Source organism: Gracilinanus agilis, chromosome 1 (genome assembly GCF_016433145.1).
Source record: "Gracilinanus agilis isolate LMUSP501 chromosome 1, AgileGrace, whole genome shotgun sequence".
Taxonomy (NCBI): Eukaryota; Metazoa; Chordata; class Mammalia; order Didelphimorphia; family Didelphidae; genus Gracilinanus; species Gracilinanus agilis.
The window spans coordinates 292,900,933-292,924,448 of NC_058130.1; the positions used below are offsets into that span (position 1 = coordinate 292,900,933).

A 23,516-nucleotide genomic window follows, 5' to 3' on the forward strand; every position below is an offset into this window, starting at 1 on the left:
TTTGCCACATAGTCAATTCTTAGCCCAAAACTTGGACCTTTACTTTTGTCAAATACAAGGTTACTATAGTCTTTTATACTTTTTCTTTTATTTTTATTTTGTTACACTGATCTATTTCTGTTTCTTGGTCAGTGCCAGATAGTTTTGATAATTACTGCTTTTTAATACACTTTAAGATCTAGTAAGGCTAGACCTTCTTTGTTTATATTTTCTCATTAATTGCTTTGCTATTTTGTTCTTTTGTTCTTCCAAATGAATTTTGTTATTTTTTTCTAACTTAATATTTTTTGTTAATTTAATTCAGATGGTATTGAATAAATACATTTGTTCTGGTAGGATTATCATTTTAATTATGTTAGCTCTGTCCACATGAATAATTAATATTTCACTAGTTATTTGAATCTCACTTTGTGTAAAATATATCTTGTAATTATGTTCATTGAGTTCCCGGGCTTGTTTTGGCAGGTATACTCTCAAGTATTTAATTCTGTTTATGGTTATTTTAAATGGCATATCTCCTTCTATCTCTTCTTGCACGGCTTAGTTAGTGATACATAAAAATGCTGATAATTTATGTGAGTTTAATTTATGTCCTTCTACTTTGCTAAAATTATTGACTATTTTAACTAACTTTTAGTTGAATTTCTAGGATTTTCCTATACCATGATATCATCTGCAGAAAAAGTTTTATTACCTCTTTACCCATTATGATTCCTTTGATTTCTTTTTCTTCTCATTTCTATTTCTAGCATTTCTAATACAATATTGACTAAGAGTGGTGACAATGGGTTTTCTTTTTTTCACTTCTGATATTATTGGGAAGGCTTCAAGCGTATCCGTGTTATAAATAATACTAGCTGATGGTTTTAGGTTAAGTGCTTATTATCACTGTAAGAAAAAAAAACAATCCACATATCTGTGCTTTCTAGTGTTTATAGGAACAAATGCTGAATTTTTTCAAAACCATTTTAAGATCTATTGATAAAATCTTAGGATTTCTGTTACTTTTGAATTAATGTGATCAATTCCTGCTATAAACCCTGTTTGCTCACAATCTTTGTGATGTATTGCTGTATTCTCCTGTCTAGTTTTGAATTTAGTATTTTTATATCCATTTTCATTAATGAAATTGGTCCATACTTTTCTTTCTGATTAAGTATAAGTCCCATATTTGTTTTATAAAAGGAGTTAGATAACACTCCTTCTTCACCTGTTATTTAAAATAATTTCTTTCTTTAATATTAGAATTAGTTGATCTTTAAATGTTTAGTGGAATTTGCTTATAAACCCATCTGGTCCACTCTCTTTGCTGTCCACTCATGTTGTCCACAAGATTCTTTCTTTAATCAGGCACTTTTTATTATATTTGTTTATTTTGTGAATTCTTTGAATTTACTTTTCTTTCTGGTTTTAGGATTCTCTCTGTACAATTGTCTACTTGGTTTCTGGGCTTTTAAGCCTCCTCTTTTGAAAGTTTTAGTGTTTCAAGTTTTAAAATTTTCTCCACATCTAATTTTATGGCCTCTCTTTCTTTGCTGGTTAGTATAACCAAGACATTGTGCTACAATACTGCCTTTGCCTTAAAAACATGGGTTTTGCTGAGCTGGGTCATTACTGCCCTCACTATTTTCTATGGAGGCCCGCTAGATTTCTAATCCCCTTCCCTTCAGGTCTGCTGTCCTTAGTTATGGTGAATTAATGCCAGATATATTTTTAGGATTGGGGCAAGAAGAAGTCTTGGTAGACTCTCCACAATAGTCTGGGGAGAAGACCACAAGATCAGTTTCTGCATCAACCATTAATCACTTCTACATATATATTTCTCCTGGGATGTGTAAAGGTAAATGAGAGATAGCATGCTGACAATTTTAAGGATTTAACAGAGATCTTTGGTGTTAATTCATAATGCTGAAATTCTTATCTTCTTTCTATTGTGGATTTAGCTGTAAGTACTCTATATCTGATAAATAAATCCTCTTTTTGAAAAGTTAAAGCACTGGGGAAAAGTGATAGACCCGCTATTGTGCTGGTCATGTATCTTGACTCTCCAAAAACTACTTTCAAAAGCATTACAACCTTTTAAATTATATGCATTCAGCAGAAACAAAGGGGAAGGAAAAACATTTTTTTTCTTTTGTAAATAAAAACTTTTCTCTTGTAAATAAAAACTGAGCACTGGGCAGAAAATGAGCTATAGCTCTTGCCAGTGCTGGAACTTAAAAGCTTTTGAAGATAAGAGGGTGACTAACTTCAAAAAGGAAATTAATCTCAAAACAGCATAACACAATTTGAAAAAAGCTACAATAGAGTGCAGCTGGGTAGCTCAGTGGATTGAGAGTCAGGCCTAGAGACAGGAGGTCCTAGGTTCAAATTTGACCTCAGACACTTCCCAGCTGTATGACCCTGGGCAAGTCACTTGACCCCCATTGCCCACCCTTACCACTCTTCCACCTAAGAGCCAATACTCAGAAGTTAAGGGTTTAAAAAAAAAGAAGAAGAAGAAAAGAAAAGCTACAATAAACAGAGTTTTGCTCTATGATACTATGGCAAAGCAACATTGTAGTTTACACTGGGTTCTTGTTAACATATTTTACTATAGTACAGAAACTTGAAAAATGACAAAAATTCAAATTCCTTTTTGTAAACAAAAATTTCAATATGTATGTGTATACATGCATATACATACATACATATACATATACATATACATATACATATACATATACATACACATACATACATACATACATACATACAGATGTAAAGGCCAGCTAGGTGGAGCAGTGGATAGAGTACCAGGTCTGGAGATAGGAAGACCTGAGTTCAAATCTGGTCTCAGACACTAACTGTGACCCTGGACAAGTCACTTAACCCTGTCGATCTCAATTTCCTCTTCTGCAAAATGAGCTGGAGAAGGAAATAACAAACTATTCCAGTATCTTTGCTAAGAAAATGCCAAATGAGATCACAGAGTTGGAAATGACTAAAAATGACTGACTGACAAAGGTTGGTGCATTTTATTCCAGAACAATTCTGAATTCTTGAAAAGTCTTGATATATGAACTTTTTTTTAGGGAAATTGTCCTTGGAATTTTCATGCCAACTATTTTGAGAATGATAGAAAATTCAGGAGGGTTCTGCCAAAAGTAGCCTATTACATTTTATAATTAAAATTTATAAATTTGATGGAATTATTTTTTGAGAATTATTAAAATATATATAATGCTGATTATTCACTGCAACATTACATTACTGTTGACATCAGTACAATTTTATTTCTTTGACATTTATTTACACACTCATTCAAGACACATAATGACTAACTTTTCAGATTTCTTTTTCCCCTTTTCATTTCTTGTTAGTGTTGGATGCCTGCTGGGGTATCTGCAAAATGTTGTGATATTTGGAAAACATTTTTAAAAATATTTATACTTACTGCTGTTCACAGGTGGGCAACTGCCACCAGGATTTCCCCAGGTCTTTCCCAAAGAGCAGCAACATGAGGAATGACTAACTCCAACACCAGTCTCAGTGTTGCAGGAGAGATTCCCATCTCCATGGGGACCAAATTTCAGGTAGCAGTTACCAACTCGATTATCTGTAGAACAAAATAGGAATTTAAAATTATTTTTATTATATGAATTATATGAAAAAATTATATGAAAGAATGCTAGAAATATTAACATCTCTTTTTTTCTTATTTAGAATATTTTTCCATGGTCACATGATTCATGATCCCCTCCACACGCACTCTTTCTTCCCCACTCCAGAATCCAATAAGCAGTTCCACTGGGTTATACTATGTATCATTGTTCAAAATCTATTTCTGTGTTATTCATAACTGCAGTAGCTCAATCTTTTAATGTTAAAACCCCAATCTTATCCCTATCGCACTATGTGATTGATCACATATTTTTCTAATACATTTCCATTTCCACAGTTCTTTCTCGGGATGTGGATATTCCTAGGTTCCTCCAGATTGTCCTGGATCATTGCATTGCTTCTAGTAGAGAAGTCTAATACATTCAATTGTGCCATAATGCATCAGTCTCTGTGTATAAAGTTCTCCGGTTCCTTTCACTCTGCATCAATTCCTGGAGGTCATTCCAGGTCACATGGAATTCTTCCATTTCTTTATCCCTTTGAGCACAATAGTATTCCATCACCAATAGATACCCACAATTTATTCAGCCATTTCCCACTCGATGGACACCCCCTTTTTTCATTTTTTTGCGACCACAAAGAGTGTGGCTATAAATATTTTTGAACAAGTCTTTTCCCTTATTTTCTTTTTGTGGTACAAACCCAGCAGTGGGTCAAAGGGCAAGCATTCTTTTAAAACCCTTTGTGCGTTGTTCCAAATTGCCCTCCAGAATGGTTGGACCAATTCACAACTCCACCAGCACTGTATTAGTGTCCCAATTTAGCCACATCCCCTCCAACATTTACCACTTTCCTTTGTCACCATATTGGCTATTCTGCTAGGTGAGAGTTGGTACCTCAGATCAACATCTCTTCCATAAGAAGTTGGAAAAGACTTCTTAAGCTGACTAATACAACTATACATGAAAAAAAAAACCCTCTACAATGTATTTGCTACCTTCTGAGGTCATATATCTTATTTTAGGATAGTTGTTACAATTATTATGTTTTCTCTTATATTGAACATAAATCTCCTTTCATGATTTTTTAAACTCTTACCTTTACCTTGAACTCAATATTTTAGTATTGGTTCTAAGGCAGAAGTGTGGTAAGGGCTAGGCAACTGGGATTAAAGTGACTTGCCCAGGATCACAAAGTTAGGTAGTATCTGAGGACAGATTTGAACCCAGGGCATCCTATCTCTAGACCTGGCTCTCAATCCAATGAGATACCTAGCTGTCCCAAATGCATTACTCCTGGTAGGGTCAAATAGAACAAATCTATTTCCTCTTTCACATAACAATTCTTCAAATCCACTTAATGTCTCTATTCTCTAGATCAGATTCCTAGTCCTTTAAATTAATCTTTGAATGGCCTGGATTGCTTTAATCATCCTAGCTACACATTGTCTAGTTGTGCTTGATCTTATCAATATCCTTTATACAATATTCTTGAACTAAATCTAGTACTCTAAATGGGATCCCACTGGGACAGAATACAGCAGAATCAGCTTTTCTCAAGCCCAAACAGTACCTCTCAATGTAACCCAGGTTTGTATTGCTATTTTTGATGCATTAAAGTGTTTTTGACTCATAATTTGTAATCGATTAGACAACTACCCCCTCCCGATGTTTTTTCATATCTTTTTTTTCTGGATTCTCTCATCAAATTTGGTAATTCCTCCTTTGTTGGTAATAAAATTCTCAGCCACCCAGAACCAAACAGATCTCTGGCCTATCCACTAGAGCTCTCTTTCCCAGTTTACAAAGAACCATTGGAATATTAATCTACGCAACCAATTTCTAATCAACATAATTAGTTGATCATTTAGTCTATATATCTTCATTTTATCCATAAGACAAGGGATTTTGCTATATGTTTTCCTAAAATCTTGTAAACTATGTATCTTCAAATCTACTTTGTCAAAAATGATTAATATAAAGTGATTATGCTTGATGAGCTTTTGCTGGCCATTCATAATGACCATTTACTTTTCTAGATGACTAGTATTGATTCTTCTAATATGTTTAATATTTTCCTAGGTAAAAACGTAAGCTCAGTGCCCTATAGTTCTATCCTTTCCTTCTCTGCTCCAATCTCTTTTATTCATTTTCTTAACATTTTCCTGATTACATCACTTTCTCTTATATTATTACCTCATTCAGAGGCAATATAGTGTAGCAGAAAAAGCTCTGGATTCAGGATCAACTCCCATTTCAGAATGTAGCTTTTCTAGGCTCTTGACCACAGTTATTTATAAAATAAAGAGGAAAATATCTAGCCTCATTCCTTTAGGAAGCTGTAATAAGGATCAAGTGAGATTGATATATGTAAAAGTGTTTTGAAAAAGGTAAATCACTCCACAAGTATATAATACTTTTATGATTATTCCTCAACTTTCAACCTCTATTAAGTGAATAAGAGAAATATTAAACACAGAAAAGGAGATATGAAAATGGTGGTCACTGTTGCATATTTAGTAAACTTAACTACCAGCTAACAAGAATCAGGGAAAATTTAACTTAAATTAGGTATTTTAAAAATCTTCTCTAAAAAGAATGACTGGAATTTATGTTCTAAGGAAGTTGAATAAATATTCATTATTTTCTGATTTTTTTTTCATGAATTATACATACCCACACAACCTACACCAGTTGGATTTAGCTGGAAGTCTAGCGGACAATTACTTTCATATCGACCAGGACTATTGACACAAAGATCATTGATACAATTGATGGGATCAGCATACTCATCAACATCTAGGAGAAAAACATTTTAATGCAATTTTTAATCTTTCAATTTGCCACCTATGTTGATGCTCCAAATCAGTTTAAATTGTTGATAAAGTTTTAAAATGATTAGAAAGGGAAAGGTACAAAGAAGGCTTCAAAAACTTCCACACTAATACAATAAACAAAGTTTGAAAGATCAATTATGTAATGTTGAGAAATTTGATATCAGCTTCTACAATTTCAAATGGGAAAAATGGATTTTTTGTGTGTGTGACTAGAGTCCTTTACTCAAATAAGGTCAGTGTTTGACTTTTACGTATTGTTAGGTTGAGGAGGAATACTCCTTGCTCTCCATTGACATTTTTAGACACTCCCTCTACCACAATCATATAGCATTATCTCTTCCTTTGGTTTTTACCCTATCTGAATTAAACTCCTCATTAAAATTCTGGTAGTTATTATTTATTAACCCCAGGACATTAGTCTTCTCTCCATATTGAGTTCAGGACTTTTCTTACAGTTTTGTTCTCCACCTCAATTCATGCCTCATATTACAGAACTTTAATATATGTACAAATACTTATGAAAAATACATATACACATATATATGTATATGCACATAAACATCATTTCCCCTCTACTATCTCTTCTTTCACTCCAGAGGCAGTTGATATCACAAAAATATATTTGTTATTTAAAAAACGGGCTTAGCACAGAGGTAGATACATAGTAGGTGCAATATAAATGTTTATCCTTCTCTTCCTGCCCTTCCCTTCTATCTTCCCCATTCCTATCTTAATTTATAATTGTATATAATATATATGTATGTGTGCATATAATAGATTCTCTTAATATATACACATACATTATAGGATAGTACAGTGGTCAGAGGTCAGTAGAAATTGACCTTAGCTTAGAGGAAAGAGTCACCCAAATCTAGACATAAAAGTTTATTAGATTCCAGAATCTAATTCAATTCATATTTTCATCACAATGGAAAGTAATCCAGAGACATTCAAATATCCTAAGTCTTCTAATTGTGAGAAGTCTATGGTCAGGTAACAATTATACCAAACAAGAAGGTATCTATAGGACAATAATCAGTAGCATTTCCCTCTACTTATTCTCAGCCCTTTCTGATCTTAACTCTTCCAAAATGTAATGGCTCCTCATTCTATTCAATTTCCATGACCTACTCCTGCCTTCTACCTCATTCTCTTGCTCTTACCATAATTCACAATTGTTCTAGTCCTATTAATGCATTCCAAATTTCCTTTATATACTCATCATTTTATTTTATGTGCTTGATCATTCCCTGGATCTTATGATCCTTAATCCTGTTCTTTGTTCCTGGCATGACCTCAAATTTCTTTACTCTTCAGGTTTTTTTTTCTCCTAAGCTCCACTCTCTTACTCCCTTCCATACCTTAACCCTGATGAATCAGTTCAATTCTATGTTGTGTTTTACTTTTTTAAAGATTTTCTTTATTCCCAATTACATGTAAAAACAATTTATAACATTCTTTTAAAATTTTGAGGCAAACTCTCTCCCTAAGACTGCAAGCAATCTGATATAGATTTTACATTTTTAATAAGGTGAAACCTTTTCCCTATTTGTCATTTTGTGGAAAAGATCTCAAACAAAAAAAAATCAAGAATGAAAGTGAATTATGTTATGTCTCAGTCTGCATTCAGACTCCAACAATTCAGACTCTAGAGGGAGATGACACTTTTCATCATGAATCATTGAGAATTATTTTGGATCACTGAGAATAACTAAGTCACTCACAACTGTTCATTATAAAATATTATTGGGAGGGCAGCTGGGTAGCTCAGTATATTGAGAGCCAGGCTTAGAGATGGGAGGTCCTAGGTTCAAATCTGGCCTTAGATAGTTCCTAGCTATGTGACCCTGGGCAAGTCACTTAACCCTCATTGCCTAGCCCTTACTGCTCTTCTGGCTTGGAACCAATAAACAGTATTGATTCTCAGATGGCGGTAAGAACATTATAAACATTGTGATTTTTACAGTATTAAATTTAAAAATTTTTGTAAAAACAAAACAAATGCAACCAAGATAAGAAGAAAAGCAGAAAGCTGGGGAGGAGGGTTGCTTTATTTATTTATTTGTTTGTTTATTTATGTCTCATGCGGAGTCATTAGCTTCCTCTTATCCAATTCTTTTTTTAAATGTCCAGATTAACAGAAGACAAAATAGAATAAACAATCCTCTCTTAGAAAAAGAAATTGAACAAGCTATTAGTGAATTCCTCAAGAAAAAAATCTCCAGGGTTAGATGGATTTACAAGTGAATTCTACCAAATATTTAAGGAAGAACTAATTTCAATACTACATAAATTACTTGGGAAAATGGGAAAAGAAGGGATCCTATCAAATTCCTTTTATAACATGAATATGGTGCTGACACCTAAATGAAAAGCAAAAGTAGAGAAAGAAAACTATAGATTAATCTCTCTAATGAATATTGATGCAAAAAAATTTAAATAAAATATTAGCAAGGAGATTACAGTGATATATTAAAAATATCATTTTCTATGACCAGGTGGGTTTTATGCCAGGAATACAGTGATGGTATATTATTATACCATCAGTATAATTTACCATATCAATAACGAAACCAACAGATATCAAATGATTACCTCAATATAGGCAGAAAGGGATTTTGACAAAATACAACATCCATTTCTATTAAAAACACCAGAAAGCATAGGAATAAATGAGATTTCCTTAAAATAAGTAGTATCTATCTAAAACCATCAGCTTGCATCATCTGTAATAGGGATAAGTTAGAAGCTCTCCCAATAAGATCAAGAAGGCTGTCCATTATCATTACTACCATTAAATATTGTATTAGAAGTACTAGTTATAACAATAAGAGAAGAAAAATAAATTGAAGGAATTAGGATAGGCAATGAAGAAATAAAAGCATTACTTTTTGCAGATAATATAATAGCATATTTAGAGAATTCTAATCAACTAAAAATAGTTGAAATAATTAACAACATTAAAGGATATAAAATAAAATCATGTCATCAGCATTTCTATATATTACCAACAAAGCCAAGCAGGCAAGAGGCAGAAAAAGAAATTCCAGTTTACTTGCAAGAACAAACTGAGGACATTATGGACTTAATTACAAAAGACATTTTACACACAAAAAAGGCAGATTTAATAATTGGAAAAATATTAATTGCTCATGGAGTAGCCCAAAAAATATAATAGAAATGACAATTTTATCTAGATTAATATACTTGTTTAGTGTTATGCCAAACCGCCCAAAAATATTTTATACATCTGGACAAATTAATAACAAAAATTATCTGGAAGAACAAAAGGTCAGAAATATCTAGAGAATCAATGAAAAAATGTGAAGGGAGGTGGCTTAGGTGTATCAGATCTCAAACTGTTATTACAAAGCAATAAACATTAAAACTATCTGGTACTGGTTAAGAAATAGAGTGGTGGATCAGTGGAATTGAATAGGTACAGAAAATCTAGTAATAAATGACCATAGTAATTTAGTGTTTAACAAGTCAAAAGATCCAATCTTTTGGAAATAGACCAACATTGCCTACCAAGACATTAAAAAGTAGAATCAGAAAATTTTGCCTACAAAGAGAACATCAATATGGGTACATGATCTAAATATAAAGGATGATACTATAAAAAAATTAGAGAAAACAGAATAATCTACCTGAGAGATTTATGGACAAGGGGAAAATTAAGGACCAAAGAAGAGACAGAGAACATGGGTAATTTTTACTATATTAAATTTAAAAATTTTTGTAAAAAGAAAACAAATGCAACCAAGATAAGAAGAAAACTAGAAAGCTGGGTATTTATTTGTTTGTTTATTTATGTCTTATGCAGAGTCATTAGCTTCCTCTTATCCAATTCTACTTTTTAAAAAATTTTTTCCAATTCTACTTTTTAATAAGTTTTCTTCCATGAATTTTGTAACCTTTTTCTATTTGGCCAGAAATTCTTCTCTTAAGTCGATTTCTGTGCCTTTTTTACCATTTGGAGTATTCAGTTTTAAAAAGATGTTATTTTCCTCAGGATTTTTAAAATGTGTCTTTCATTGTTGACTTTCTTGAATTATTTATTTGAGGCATTGTGTGGAAGAGAATTTGGGATAGTTTAGGGATTCCCTGCCTCTACTCTATCATCTTGTTCTTATATTTTTATTCTCTTCTATGTATTCTGCCATCTAGCTACTGTTCCTTATGTGAGACTTCCATTTTTTGTCAATTTCTTTCATAATTTCTTGCATAGTTCTCTTTTCCTTTATTGCTCTTATTTTATTAAATTTTTTTTTTGCTTTTAAAAATCACTTTTAGTTCTTTTATACATTCTTATTAGGCCTATGTCAAATCTGCATTTTTCATTGTGGCTTTTCTTTATGTCTTGGGCCTTTTCACTATAAAAGTTTTTATGGCTGGATTCTTTTTCTGTTTATTTGTTAAGTTTCCAAGTTAATTTTTTTTTTTTATTTTGGACTTATGTCAGAATTAGGATCTGCTCACTTCTGCGGAGGAAAAGAAGACTAGGAAATGATTGATTTGAGCAGCTTTTGTATTTTAATCATGGAGTATATCAGTTTTTAATGTTTCCAAGGTGATGTTATAAGGAAATAAGACTGGCTATTGCCCTCTTCATCTGAGCTCTTTCTTTTTGCCCTGGAACTATGGCTGGGAGCTGTTAATTAGGTTACAGACCTACCAAATGGCATCCAGTCCTGCACCCAATACTAGCAAAAAGATACTCTAGAATCTCAAGTGTTCAGTCCCCCTTTCCCCCCATAGTGTTCTAACTGTTGCTACTACTGCTTCAGCTACCTCCTCTAAAAAGCTGGGTCAGTACCACTTCCACTGTGCCTGTGTACTATATTCTGAGCCAGTCACCACCCTGGGGTCCACAGATCTCTCCTCTCTTCCCAAGCTGCCAAAATCTGGAAAAATCACTCACTATTTCTTTTTGTTGGTGTTTTTTGCTCATAATTAAATTTGTTGTTTTCTGTCATCATTTTGTAAGTGAAGATTTAGAGAAAGTTGGCAATTGTGCCTCTTCACTCTGCCACCTTGACTTCACCCCCAACTCCACCCCATCTTGGGATTCCATGATAGTGGACCTCTTAATCCCTCTTCTTTTTAATTTCTCTACTTCCCTTTTGTATTTATTTGCATACCTAGTACCTAACAAGATGCCTGGTACATAATAACTACTAAATAAATGCTTTCTGACTTTACTCGATTAAAATCTGACCTTCAACTGGAGGTCTTTTCCAGTCCTCACCAGCACTACACCCCTGATCTACTCTGCATATATCTTGTATGGACCAATTTATTTACATGTTGTCTTCTCCATCAGAATCTAAGCTTCTTGAGGACAGGGAGAGTATTTTTGCCTTCTTTTTATCCCCAGAATATATTTTCCAGCAGATAGTAATGTTTAATAAGCCTTCCACATACTTATTAGAAAAACTTACTGGAAGGATATATGGCTGCATATTAGATAATGAATATATTGAGTCATTTGTAGTAATGGATTAGCAATCTATAATTTATATTGCTTAAACAGTTTGTAGTCAAATATCCAAAATGAGTTGTAATATTAAGAATTAGTAAACAATCTATAATAAGTACAAGCTTTTTATTTAAACAAAAAGAAGAATCAAAAACTAACTTATAAAAGTTTAGCTAATCAATCGAGAGTAGTAGAAAGAAAATACTGTAAGATGACTTTTAATCAAAATATACAGATTAGTGTCAGGGCATTTTAGTGATGTGGTAAGTAAAACTTCTGAGTCTGCATTTGGGAAGGTCACAAAACCAGCTTCAAACATTATGTGACCACCCTGGGCAAGTCACTTACCTCAGTTTACCTCTGTTTCCTCATCTGTAAAATGGGGATAATAATAACATCTATATTCTAAGATTTGAATGAGGTATTTGTAAATCACTTCGCAAACATTAAACTTTATATAAATGCTCTTTTGTTGTTGCTATTATTTTCATTACTATTATAATTCTAATATATTTAGTCTATATTGGTCTCATCTGAAAAAGGAGGGTAGTAATAATATCAGTGCGAACTTCAAGTTGTTATGAGGGAGAAAAAAGAGATGTGAAAGGCAAAATAACTATATAATTGGGTTATCATTTCTTAAATCTGGCACATAGTGTATTCACATATGCTAATTGAAATATTAACTGTCTTTAGCACAAATTTCTATATATACATAATTGACAGACCTGTACAATTTCCTCCAGTTCTATCCAGTTCATAGCCATCATCACAGATGCAATGAAACTCTCCTGGAAGGTTTTTACATGTTCCAAAGACACAGATATTCTGGAATGAACACTCACCAATATCTAAAGCCATGTAAAAATATACATTATTACATCATTTGTTTACAGAGTAGTAATGGATAAAAATGTTGGTACTAATATAAATTTATTTATATTTTACTAATTTATTCAGATTTTGTCCCTACAAATGATTTATCAGTAAAAAATATATTTGCATATTTTGTCTCTAATTAAAGATTGATACAAAAATTAATCATGTGTTAGAACAAGAAAGAACAATTTTTGTTAAACCAAAATTAATGGAAAACTTTTAAAGGTGCTGTGTTCAAAATGAAAAACAAAAACAAAAACCTTAAATTCTCAACTAAAAGTTCCTAAAAACACTGGGTGCATAGTCCATAGTCAAAAATATCTTGTAAATAACCAATTATATAGAAAAAACTTCTTTTGAATAATAAGATAATTTCAAACTTTTTTGTTTTGTAATTTTCTTTATATTTTATTCAGCTAGAACTGTTACCTTACATAAATCTTCTGATTTGCATTTATTAGGAAAGAGTTTTTGTTTCTAAAATCTTACCAGAGTCCCTTACTGTCCCATCATTCAAAGTATTTTTGTTGAATTGTAACCAGAAATTTAGTATCAATTAATTTAATATCAATAAATGAGGATATTTTTGTGTTCCTGTATTAAAACTGATGAACATTGTGTAGAGTGAAATTTTGGGAGGACTTGTACTACCAGAAATCACTTTAATAAGCAGACAGGAGACTTGATAAGATGCTGGCAGAGAAAAGTGGCTTTATTCTGAGAAAATAGCAGACAACAGTGGGGGTGGGGAGGAGGAAGGCAGAGGAAGGGGAGAAAAAGGAATTCTGCCCACACAAGTGGCTTGCTTGGGGCAAAAATGTCCTTTCTTCTTCTAGGTACAATCACAGACTTTTATAACAATCCTGACACAAGATTCTCCTCCTCCCCTTTCTCCAATCCCACATAAGGAGGGGCTGTGATATTTTAAGTCTTGAGTGTGTAATTTTCAACATTGTGTTTCCTTAAAGACTCCCATGGTCCAGAAAAACCCAAATTCACTGGGCTTTCTCTCCTTCAGCTTATCTTATAGTTTGGCTTTCTCCACAGGTAAAACTCCTTTCAAGGCTTTTGAAAATAGATCAGGAAAACTAAAAGTTTTATGGAGTGGGGGAGACAGTTTTAGTCTAAAAAAATGTAATATTAAGGAGTCTTAAATATTAGAGTTACAACAAGCCAAATACTACTCTGAAAATTACACATTGAATCTCATCCCACACAACATGAACATGTTTGTATTGATATTGTAGTAAATGTGTTTATCAGAGAGAAGGTAGACTCTTTAAAAACAATTTCCTTAATATTCTTAGGACTGAAAAATATCTTAAATGGCTTTCTTCAATTGGTCATACTTTAAGAGACCAATAGAAACTCCTAGTCTGTCACAAGAACTTATTTAGAAAGGGATTAATGATTAGTTTTTTTCCCTTTTTATTTTTCCATTTTTAAGATATTTTATTTTACACATAAGTTTTCTGAAGAAAATGATTAATTTCAACTATGCTAAAATTAACAGGAACAGATTGTGTTGAGTAATTTGTTCTGATAATAAATCTCCAAAATTAGATCAGATTTTATAAATAGTACACTTTTCTAGTGTATAGATTTTTCTCTGCATTTTATTGACCAGCAACTTAAACTGAAAATTATATATGCTGGAAATAAATTCTTTTCAAGTGATATGCAATATTTAGAGTGACTTCTAAACTTATTATAATATGCCATGTTTCTTATTTGTCTGTGAACAACTTCGTTTTTTAAGAACTTCAAACATAAGAATTGCATTTATCTCCTACAAAAAATGAAACTTCTTCAGATATTTTGGTCTTTTTGTATGATCTAAAAAAAGAGTAGGCAAAAAATTGTTCTACTAGCCAACTTAAAAGCTGTAGATTTGAATAACTGCTTTTAGAAAAAGGCTCTTTAACATTTTCTGTAATTTGCATTATATATAATTTAAAAGAAAATGTGAACCCTTGGTTCTTAGAAAGATATCAGACAACACAAAAACAATTCTGGAACGTGGGAGATGAAATTACAATTTAAAGGAAGAATGGGATTACTATCATCAAAAAGACAAAACTCAGAATATCACATGAAAAAAAGGGAAATATGAAGATGCTACCCAAAATAAGCAGTTGAGAATTGTCTAGACTACATTTCACTTAACGGAAAAAAGTTGAAAAAATTTTTATTAAAATAAAAAAGAATAACAAATGAAATCAAACAAAACAAACAAAAGAATGAATCATGACTCTAGGCAAGGAAAACGTTATGAGATACGAATACTGGCTTCATCATTATTCACACTGCAAAATAATCTGTACTGGAAAAAATCTTTTTATATGTGAAATATATGCTTCCAGGTTGAGGTCATTCCAGCTCCATTTTTGTCGTTTCCTTTATTCATTGTAGCCAATTCAAACTTCAAAATGGTGGCTTACCCTGGCAGGATTTGCAATCTGAACCTGGAGTGAAGACCATCTCACATTCACAATGATATGTAGCAGGGACATTTAAGCATTGTCCATTCTCACAAAGATTGATATTTTCTGCACATTCATCAACATCTGTAGAAGAAAAATATTCAATTATTATGACTTTTCATGATTTATTATGCAAGAATGCTTTTTCTCTTGTTTGTTCCTTCATCAAATTATTTGGACAATTAAAGGTCATGACATACAGCATTTAAATCTCCAGAAGCAATAATCCTAAAAGTCTATTGTTTCCTATTTTTCTTTTTCATAACAAATTTCTGTTATTGTCACTTCATTGATAATATTGTAAAAAATTCAGAATAATTTTAATATTATAAAATGTAGTGCTAATTTCCTTAAATCATTATAAAGTTTAGAGATACATTATTAGTAAATCAGCAATTTTAAGCATCGCAATATTTAAAATGACAATGAAAAATAAATGGCAATAAACAACTTTTTTAGTTTATTGTTACTTTAAACATAATTAACATAAAAAATGACCCAGAATACCATAAAAGCAAGGCTTAATTGGATATTATTAAAGTGGGTCTTATTCTAAAATGCCACTTAGGATCATAAAATTATAGTTTTAGAGCTGGAAAGGACCTCAGAGATCACCTAGACAAATTCCAAATTTTACAGATTAGGAAAGAATATTCCAAAAATGAGGAACAGAGAGAGGAGGTAAAAATATTAGGTGCATGGAACAGTAAAGTCAGTAAAGCTGGACTGTAGATTTTAAAAAGAAAGTAAAAGTGTCAGAAGACAGGAATAGAAGAAGGTAGGAATAGATCAAATTGTGAATAGCTTTAAATGCCAAACAAAAGACTATATTTAATCCTAGAGGTAACAGGAAGCCATTGGAGCTTATGGAGTAGAATGTGACATTAATACTTTCAAAAATCACTCTTTAGAGGGGGCAGCTGGGTAGCTCAGTGGATTGAGAGCCAGGCCTAGAGACAGGAGGTCCTAGGTTCACACCCGGCCTCAGACACTTCCCAGCTGTGTGACCCTGGGCAAGTCACTTGACCCCCATTGCCTACCCTTACCACTCTTCTGCCTTGGAGCCAATACAGATTATTGACTCCAAGATGGAAGGTAAGTGTTTAAAAAAAATCACTCTTTATTACAAAGGTTCTATGTATCCACATGCATATCAGGCATTGTCATTTTGATCTTCATATAGATCCAACAAAATAATGATAAAAGTTAAAACACCTTTTGTAGCCTGAATGTATAAATTATTATTTTTCAAAAGCATATTGATGCTGTCATGATTGATAAAATGCAAATTCATTCATATTAGTTCTTTGTACCATGTATTTTCCAGATCATTGAATATTCATAATACAACTGTTATACTAGAGGGGCCTACAATATTTTTTGAGATTAAAAAATCCTTATGCTTGAAAAGGTAAGGAGCTCTGAATGATATACATGGTATTTTCCTCTAGTCATATCTTTATGGATAACAGGAAAACATTGGAAATTAACAATACATTTTAATTTTTGTTGTATGTGGAAAAATTAAAAAATTAAAATTATATATGTTTTTATGTCAGAAAGTTTTTTTTAAATCCTGTAATTATAGCCATAAGATGACTACTGATTTTTTATTTAATTGCATTGTTTCAAAATAAAGAGTACAGAACAATTGTTTACTAGATAAAAGATGCTGGAAAATATATCTTTGAAATTTCACTAACCTAAGCAACTAAAATCATCTCCAGTGAATCCTTCAAAACAAGTAGAGTGGTATGAATCTGTTGTGTTCACACACTGGACATTTATATTACTTTGGTGGCTTCCATTAGAGCATTCATCTAAATCTGTACAAGAGGAGAACAAAATAAAACTTAAGCCAGAACATTTATACACAAAATAATAGTAAGTTTGGCCTTAATTTAATTTTCAAATGGGACAATAAGTTTTGATTATGCTTTGAAAAAGCATGTAGCAAGTAAACCTGTTCCCTCAAACCCCCAGAAATGCACATACTCACAAGACAACCCTAGAAAAATCATGCATAAAATGAGTCATATGAAAAATCTGAAATAATCATAAAAACTAAAATAACAAATATATTATCTTCTCTGTCTCATAATGAAGACATTATCTAGCTTCTCAAATCACTTAATAATCAAATTAAATCTCTAATATTGGATTATCTTGTAATTCTCATTAAATTTGGCAAAAGATTTCATTGATTTTAATTTTACATAGTCATCTTTTTATCGCATGGTGATGTGAGTAGGAAGCAGTAAAAAGTAGATGATTAGTAGAGTGGGTAATAATTTGGAAGAAAAGATTAAAGAAAGTAAATGGATGAAAGTGAGAAGGAATGTAAGAAAGGAAGAGGAATGCTTACTAGTTGGAAAGGACAAAGAATGGCTATGTGGCAAAAAAAAAAAAAGCTAAATAGCAAAAACTACATCTCATATGTCAAACAATAGTAATATGAGCTCTAAAGTTAAATAATTCATATTTAGTAAATATAAGTAGTTTGTATATACAAAGACAACAAAGATGATATAACCAAATTGAATGATATAATCAATAGAAATAACGAATTTTTTATACACTCAATGTAGATACATTATTTGTGATTGGGGAAAATCACCTAGTTTCACTTTTCTTTTAAATTGTTCTAGATAATTTTGATAAAATATTTGAGGATGGATTAAAAAAGCATCAAGTAGTTTAAATATGAATGTGTCTGCCTCTAAAAGTTCTTTACCTTCTAAAAGTGAAAGATTATCCAAACTTAGCCCAATAAAATATCAACTTCATTGCTTTTTTGCTTCAAGCAAATTACTTGAAATTTGTCTGTTGGAGGAATTATTTTATTTTATTTTTACCAAAAAGCTAATGTTAACCAGACATTGCATTTCAAATTAACTCACAAAAGTTTTACCTTCACTGCTTTTGTTTCATTGAATTTTAAAACTTGTGAAAGTTAGCTGGAAAATATATTAGATATTTTTCATCATATAATTGGATTTACCTTAAATGCTGTCTTCACATAGAAACTTTTCTATTAACAGATCCTACATCATACTTTTGTGATTCAATATGCAATTCAATAATAAACTTAATAGAAACTTCTAGGCACAGATGATCTTGCAACTAAAGCTATCTTTTGTCTTTTAGGATAAAAATTGATAAGAAAATCAATGTTTTAAATTCAAGTATGTAAGTTGAAATTCATGCAAAAATATCTGAATAATGTAATTTTGTTTCCTAGTAATTGATACCCATGTCTGCATACTCACCAACACATTTGATACCATTTCCAACCCAACCTTTCCTGCAGCTACATTTAAAGTTTCCTTGGATATTTAAGCACGAAGTATGCATATTGCAGTTGTGAACACCAATTTCACATTCATCTACATCTAAGAAAACAGTTGGTTAATAAAAGTAAGATGATGCAGTAGAATACAGAAACTTTAAAATTTGACATAAAATTTCTAATTCAACTTCCAAATACATTTTAGTAGGCATAATCTTAATAAAAATATGAAAACCTCTGTTTCAAATAATTGTAAATTTGGGGCATCAGAATACCTTTTGCATATGGATTTATTAAAAGTTAAAAGATTAGAATTGGGCTTCATGTGATCAAGGACACACATATTTTGCTGAAACAATAATTAGACCCAAAGACATCATAACTAATGTATTCTGCACATAGAATTTATCAGCTTAATGCTCCAGTGATAATATACTACAACCAAGCCAACTGTTTCCAATCAGTTTTTTACATCTTTCAGAGGCAATAATATAGGATATGTTGTAGTTATTTATATTTGTATTGGAGTGTTGTTTTTAGTCAAAGTCGAATATTTGAGCTTACCTAGTATAAGCAATTTAATAGCATAATGAGGACAATAGCTCCCTGAAATGCAAATAGAAAAATGTAACAATCGATACATGTTTAACACATACCTGCACATCCAACAGTTCCCTTTTTTCCAGAATAGCCCAGTCGACAATGGCAAATAAAAGATCCCTTTGTGTTCTCACATTCCCCGAACATACAGATGTTAGAATTTATGTCACATTCATTCACATCTATAAGGTTATATTTGAAATATATTGGTTAACATTTACCTATAATAATCATCACATAAAATAAAATGTCTTTTATTTGCAACTAAGTATTAATGATAGAAATAAAAAATATTGCTAACATTTAAATATATTTTAAATATCCATTTTGGGTAGTACATTTTTTCAGAAATACAATATACTTATTAGTTAATGAGATGTGTTTATAAAACTAGTATGTCCTTCCTATTTCCCAACTTGTATTAGTGTTTGAGAAATTAAAACACATGCAACCTAAACGAACTAATTATTTAATTCTTTACTTTTCTCAACTTCATAATGACAACCAAGCTTTTAAATCAAAAGCAGAAAATGCTTTAAATTGACTATTAAATTAGCTTTCTCTACTAAAGTCCTACCTCAAATGCCTTATCTTAACATGGATCTGACCTGATTTCTGGAAGACTGTATGATATTGATATATATATATATATGCATATATATATACATATATACATAAAAAACTGAAGATGATTTGATAGATGAGTAGTCTAACTAAAATTTAGAGGGGCTCACTGTCACAGTATGGACTCTGTCCATGCTCGAATTGACTTTTTATTAGTTTTAACACTACAAGAAGATTTTCTACTAGAAGGTCTGAGACCTGAGTCAGATGAATTTTAAAGACCTCAATAGAATTCTATAATATAATAACATTACTGTAAAACATCTAATTCATTGATGATTGCATATTTGCTATGGTTTAATATAATCATAAAAGATGCAGAATAGTTTAGAGCAGTGGTTCCCAAACCTTCTTGGCCTACCACCCCCTTTCCAGAAAAAATATTACTTAGCCCCCTGGAAATTAATTTTTTTAAATTTTAATAGCAATTAATAGGAAAGATAAATGCACCTGTGGCCATTACCGCTTCCCTGGATCACTGCAGCACCCACCAGGGGGAGGTAGTGCCCACTTTGGAAATCACTGGTTTAGAGGAAGAAAGCTATTAGCTTTTGAGTTGAAACTTGTTTTGAGTCCCAGCCTCAAAAACTTAACTAGATATGTGATTGCAGGAAAGTAATTTATCATTTTGTAGTCTGAGGTTACTCTAAGCATTTGGAAAATGCTTTCTTCACAATTATGAAATAAGTAGTGGAAACATCTGCAAACTAAAAAGCAGTAATAAACATTTACTATTTTTTTAACACAGAGGGAAGAAGTATATTTTTCTAGTTCAGCATATGAAGCCTTTTCTTTTCAAACTTTTTGGAAGTTTTAGAAAAACTATTTTTATAAGAGCATCATGAAACCCTATGTATCTACTTATACATAAACATTAAGAGGAAGCACGGTACAACTGATAGAGCAGATCTTGAAGCTAAGAAGACATGAGTTCAAGTTTTGCCCTTTGACACAGAAATGCTATGTAATTATCAAAAATTGTACCTTTCCATGGAGTTCCTGATCTGCATTAGTAAATGTGAATAGTTTCCACATTAAATGAAATGACAGAGATGGAACAAAATATCTATGTCTTTATTTATCTAGTGACCTTATATAATGTATAACTTATTATCTTGTTCTCTAGATACCCACCAATATCTGTTTTCATATCCACAGAAGCCATTAAGCCATCATAAGAGAGACAGTGATACACTCCAGGAATATTAGTACACTGACCACCATCACAGATACCAGGATTATTTTCACATTCATCAATATCTAAAGAAATAAAATTTGCAACATAAAAAAATAAAAGTAATTTTTGAGCATACCAAAGATTTCCTATTTCCATCCCTTTTGTAAGACATAAAACACACAAAGATGGAATTGTTTCTTAAGGCTGCATACAAATCTATATTGAGTCCAAATTTCTCTCCAGAACTCCAATCCAACATTGCTGTCTGTTAAGCTTTTCCAAGTGGATGTCCCATAGGCACTTCAAATTCAGCATCTTCTTTTCCTTCCCTTTGGCACAAAATTCTAACTTTCTCCCAAATTTCTATTGAGGATATTACCTTCCTTTCAGTCACCCATGTTGGCATCCTTAAAGTCATTCTTGACTCTTCTCTCTTCCTCACTTCCAATATCTTGTCCCTTGTGATTCTCCTTCCAAAAAATATCTCACATCATTCCTCTCTTCGCTTGTCTTACACGGTCCCCATTCTCATGAAATCTCAACTGGTAGAGAGGGTTCTGCTTTGTCTCTCTGCCTCCAATCTATCCTCTCTCTAATCAACCCTCCATACAAAAGGCAAACTCATATTCCTAAAATAAAGATCTGACTACATTCACTTCCCTTCTAAAATATATTCAATGAGTTCCATTGTATCAGTCATAGCCAGACAATGACAACGTTTGATCATAATATACTTTTCAGTCTTATTTCACTTTATTTCATAGAATCTCCACTTCGGTCAAACTGCCTTCCTATTTGTTCCTTCTGCATAGCATTCTATCTTCCCACCTTTACACATGTGGTACTCCATGTCTAGAATGCATTCCCTCCTTACCACCACTCCTTAGAATCTATACATTACTACAAACTACAACTCTGGTGCCATTTGATAAGGTCTTTTGGAATTGCTTTGTGTATATATTTGCTTTTATTTATCTTTGTACATATTGTAAAATGGAAAGTATTTGTAGGAAGGGGTTGTTTCATTTTTATTTTTGTATTCCCAGTGTCTATCACACTACTTTGTACATAATAGGCATTAAATAAATGTTAGCTAGGATGAATTGAATTAAATAAAGTCAAATTTGTACATGAAAATTAACCAAACTGAAAAAAAGTATTTGTGTCTTTGTTTCCTTACCTGCACAAGTTCTCATATCTGACATCAGGGTATAACCTTCACTGCAATTACATTCATAGCTGCTTTCTGAGTTACTACACTGGGTGTCACAATCTCCATTCATTATCATACACTCATCAATATCTAGGAAAAAAACATTTCAAATGTATTATTTGTCAGCTCTTCTTATTTTGGAAAAGTCTGCCTCTTAATAGAATAATTATACAGATCATGCTAAATGTTTACTCACTTCTCATGATGATTTTTTTCTTTGATTTTTGCCTATACAAACTAGCAATTGTTTTTGGTAGAATTCTTTTTGACATTTTCCTTATTTTCCCAAGATTAAGGAAATTAGGAACATAATTGTTAAGATCAATGAAATAAAAGAATATACTGTTGGGAGTTTATATTTCTGATTCCAGGGCAAACAAAAGAATAATACTGTCTTATGGAACTACTTACTATCTAATCTTAAAACTTTATTTTTAGTTAGTGAACACAAACCAAAAGTGTAAACTGTACCAAAATATTATAGAAGTTGAACAAAAAATGAAATATAAATGACACCAAAAAAGACAGTGAAAGGATTCTGATTACAAAGTACAAACAAACAATATTATGCAAGCCTGCTTATGAAATATCCTGAGAGCTCAGTGACTTAGAAGTGTGATTATCTTCCTTTTACTGACTTGAGAAATGTGCCCATTTCTTACCCATACAGCTTTGCCTGTCTGGAGTTGCTTGATAGCCAGGATTACAAGTACACTGGTATATTCCAATCATGTTCACACATTTTCCACTTCTATACATATTGCCACTCAGAGAACATTCATTTATATCTGCAAAAGAAAAAGTTATGTTTCTATATAGAAGTTGAGCATTTTGTAATAATTCACATAAAAGAATCACTAAGAACTGTCCCAACAGCATAAGAATCCCAATTTATGAAGTCAATTTTCAAAGACAAGAGGATTACTGTAATGACAAGGATATTTCTTTTTCTACCCACTCTCCCGTCTTCTGACAAAAGCCTAAGCCTTTGGATGTTCTCAACTATTGTTTAGTTTGGTGCCAGTGGTTGTGATGAATTAAAGACAGAGATGACTGGAAAGGTGTTTCTGATTTATGCCCTTTTCCCCTCACTGGCTTTAGGGGAAGTACAATTGCAGTGGACAAAAAAGACCAAAAAAGATAGGAAAGTGGCATGCCTATATGTAGACATTTATTTAATGCTTCTTTTTCTGTCTTTTTGACCTTGAGAAATCTTTCTGCTCATCTAGTTGACTATAGGGTTTGGATACCCAATAAAATGCTGAGCATCCACAAACTGCACCTACCCAGGACTTTATCTACTAGTCTGAGAATGCCTGAAATTAGTACT

The 23,516-nt window shown here is 32.0% G+C and overlaps 1 protein-coding gene across 1 annotated transcript in view; it reads right to left on the reverse strand.

Annotated features, from left to right (window-relative positions):
• The window catches only part of LOC123251074 (fibrillin-2-like), a 185,750-nt gene that overhangs the window by 151,284 nt on the left and 10,950 nt on the right, over window positions 1-23,516 (reverse strand). The window contains 10 exon segments of the mRNA XM_044680250.1: window positions 3,437-3,598; window positions 6,279-6,401; window positions 12,650-12,772; window positions 15,242-15,367; window positions 16,987-17,109; window positions 18,553-18,675; window positions 19,229-19,354; window positions 20,931-21,056; window positions 22,154-22,276; window positions 22,849-22,974. Coding sequence (XP_044536185.1) covers window positions 3,437-3,598; window positions 6,279-6,401; window positions 12,650-12,772; window positions 15,242-15,367; window positions 16,987-17,109; window positions 18,553-18,675; window positions 19,229-19,354; window positions 20,931-21,056; window positions 22,154-22,276; window positions 22,849-22,974 — 1,281 coding nt within the window.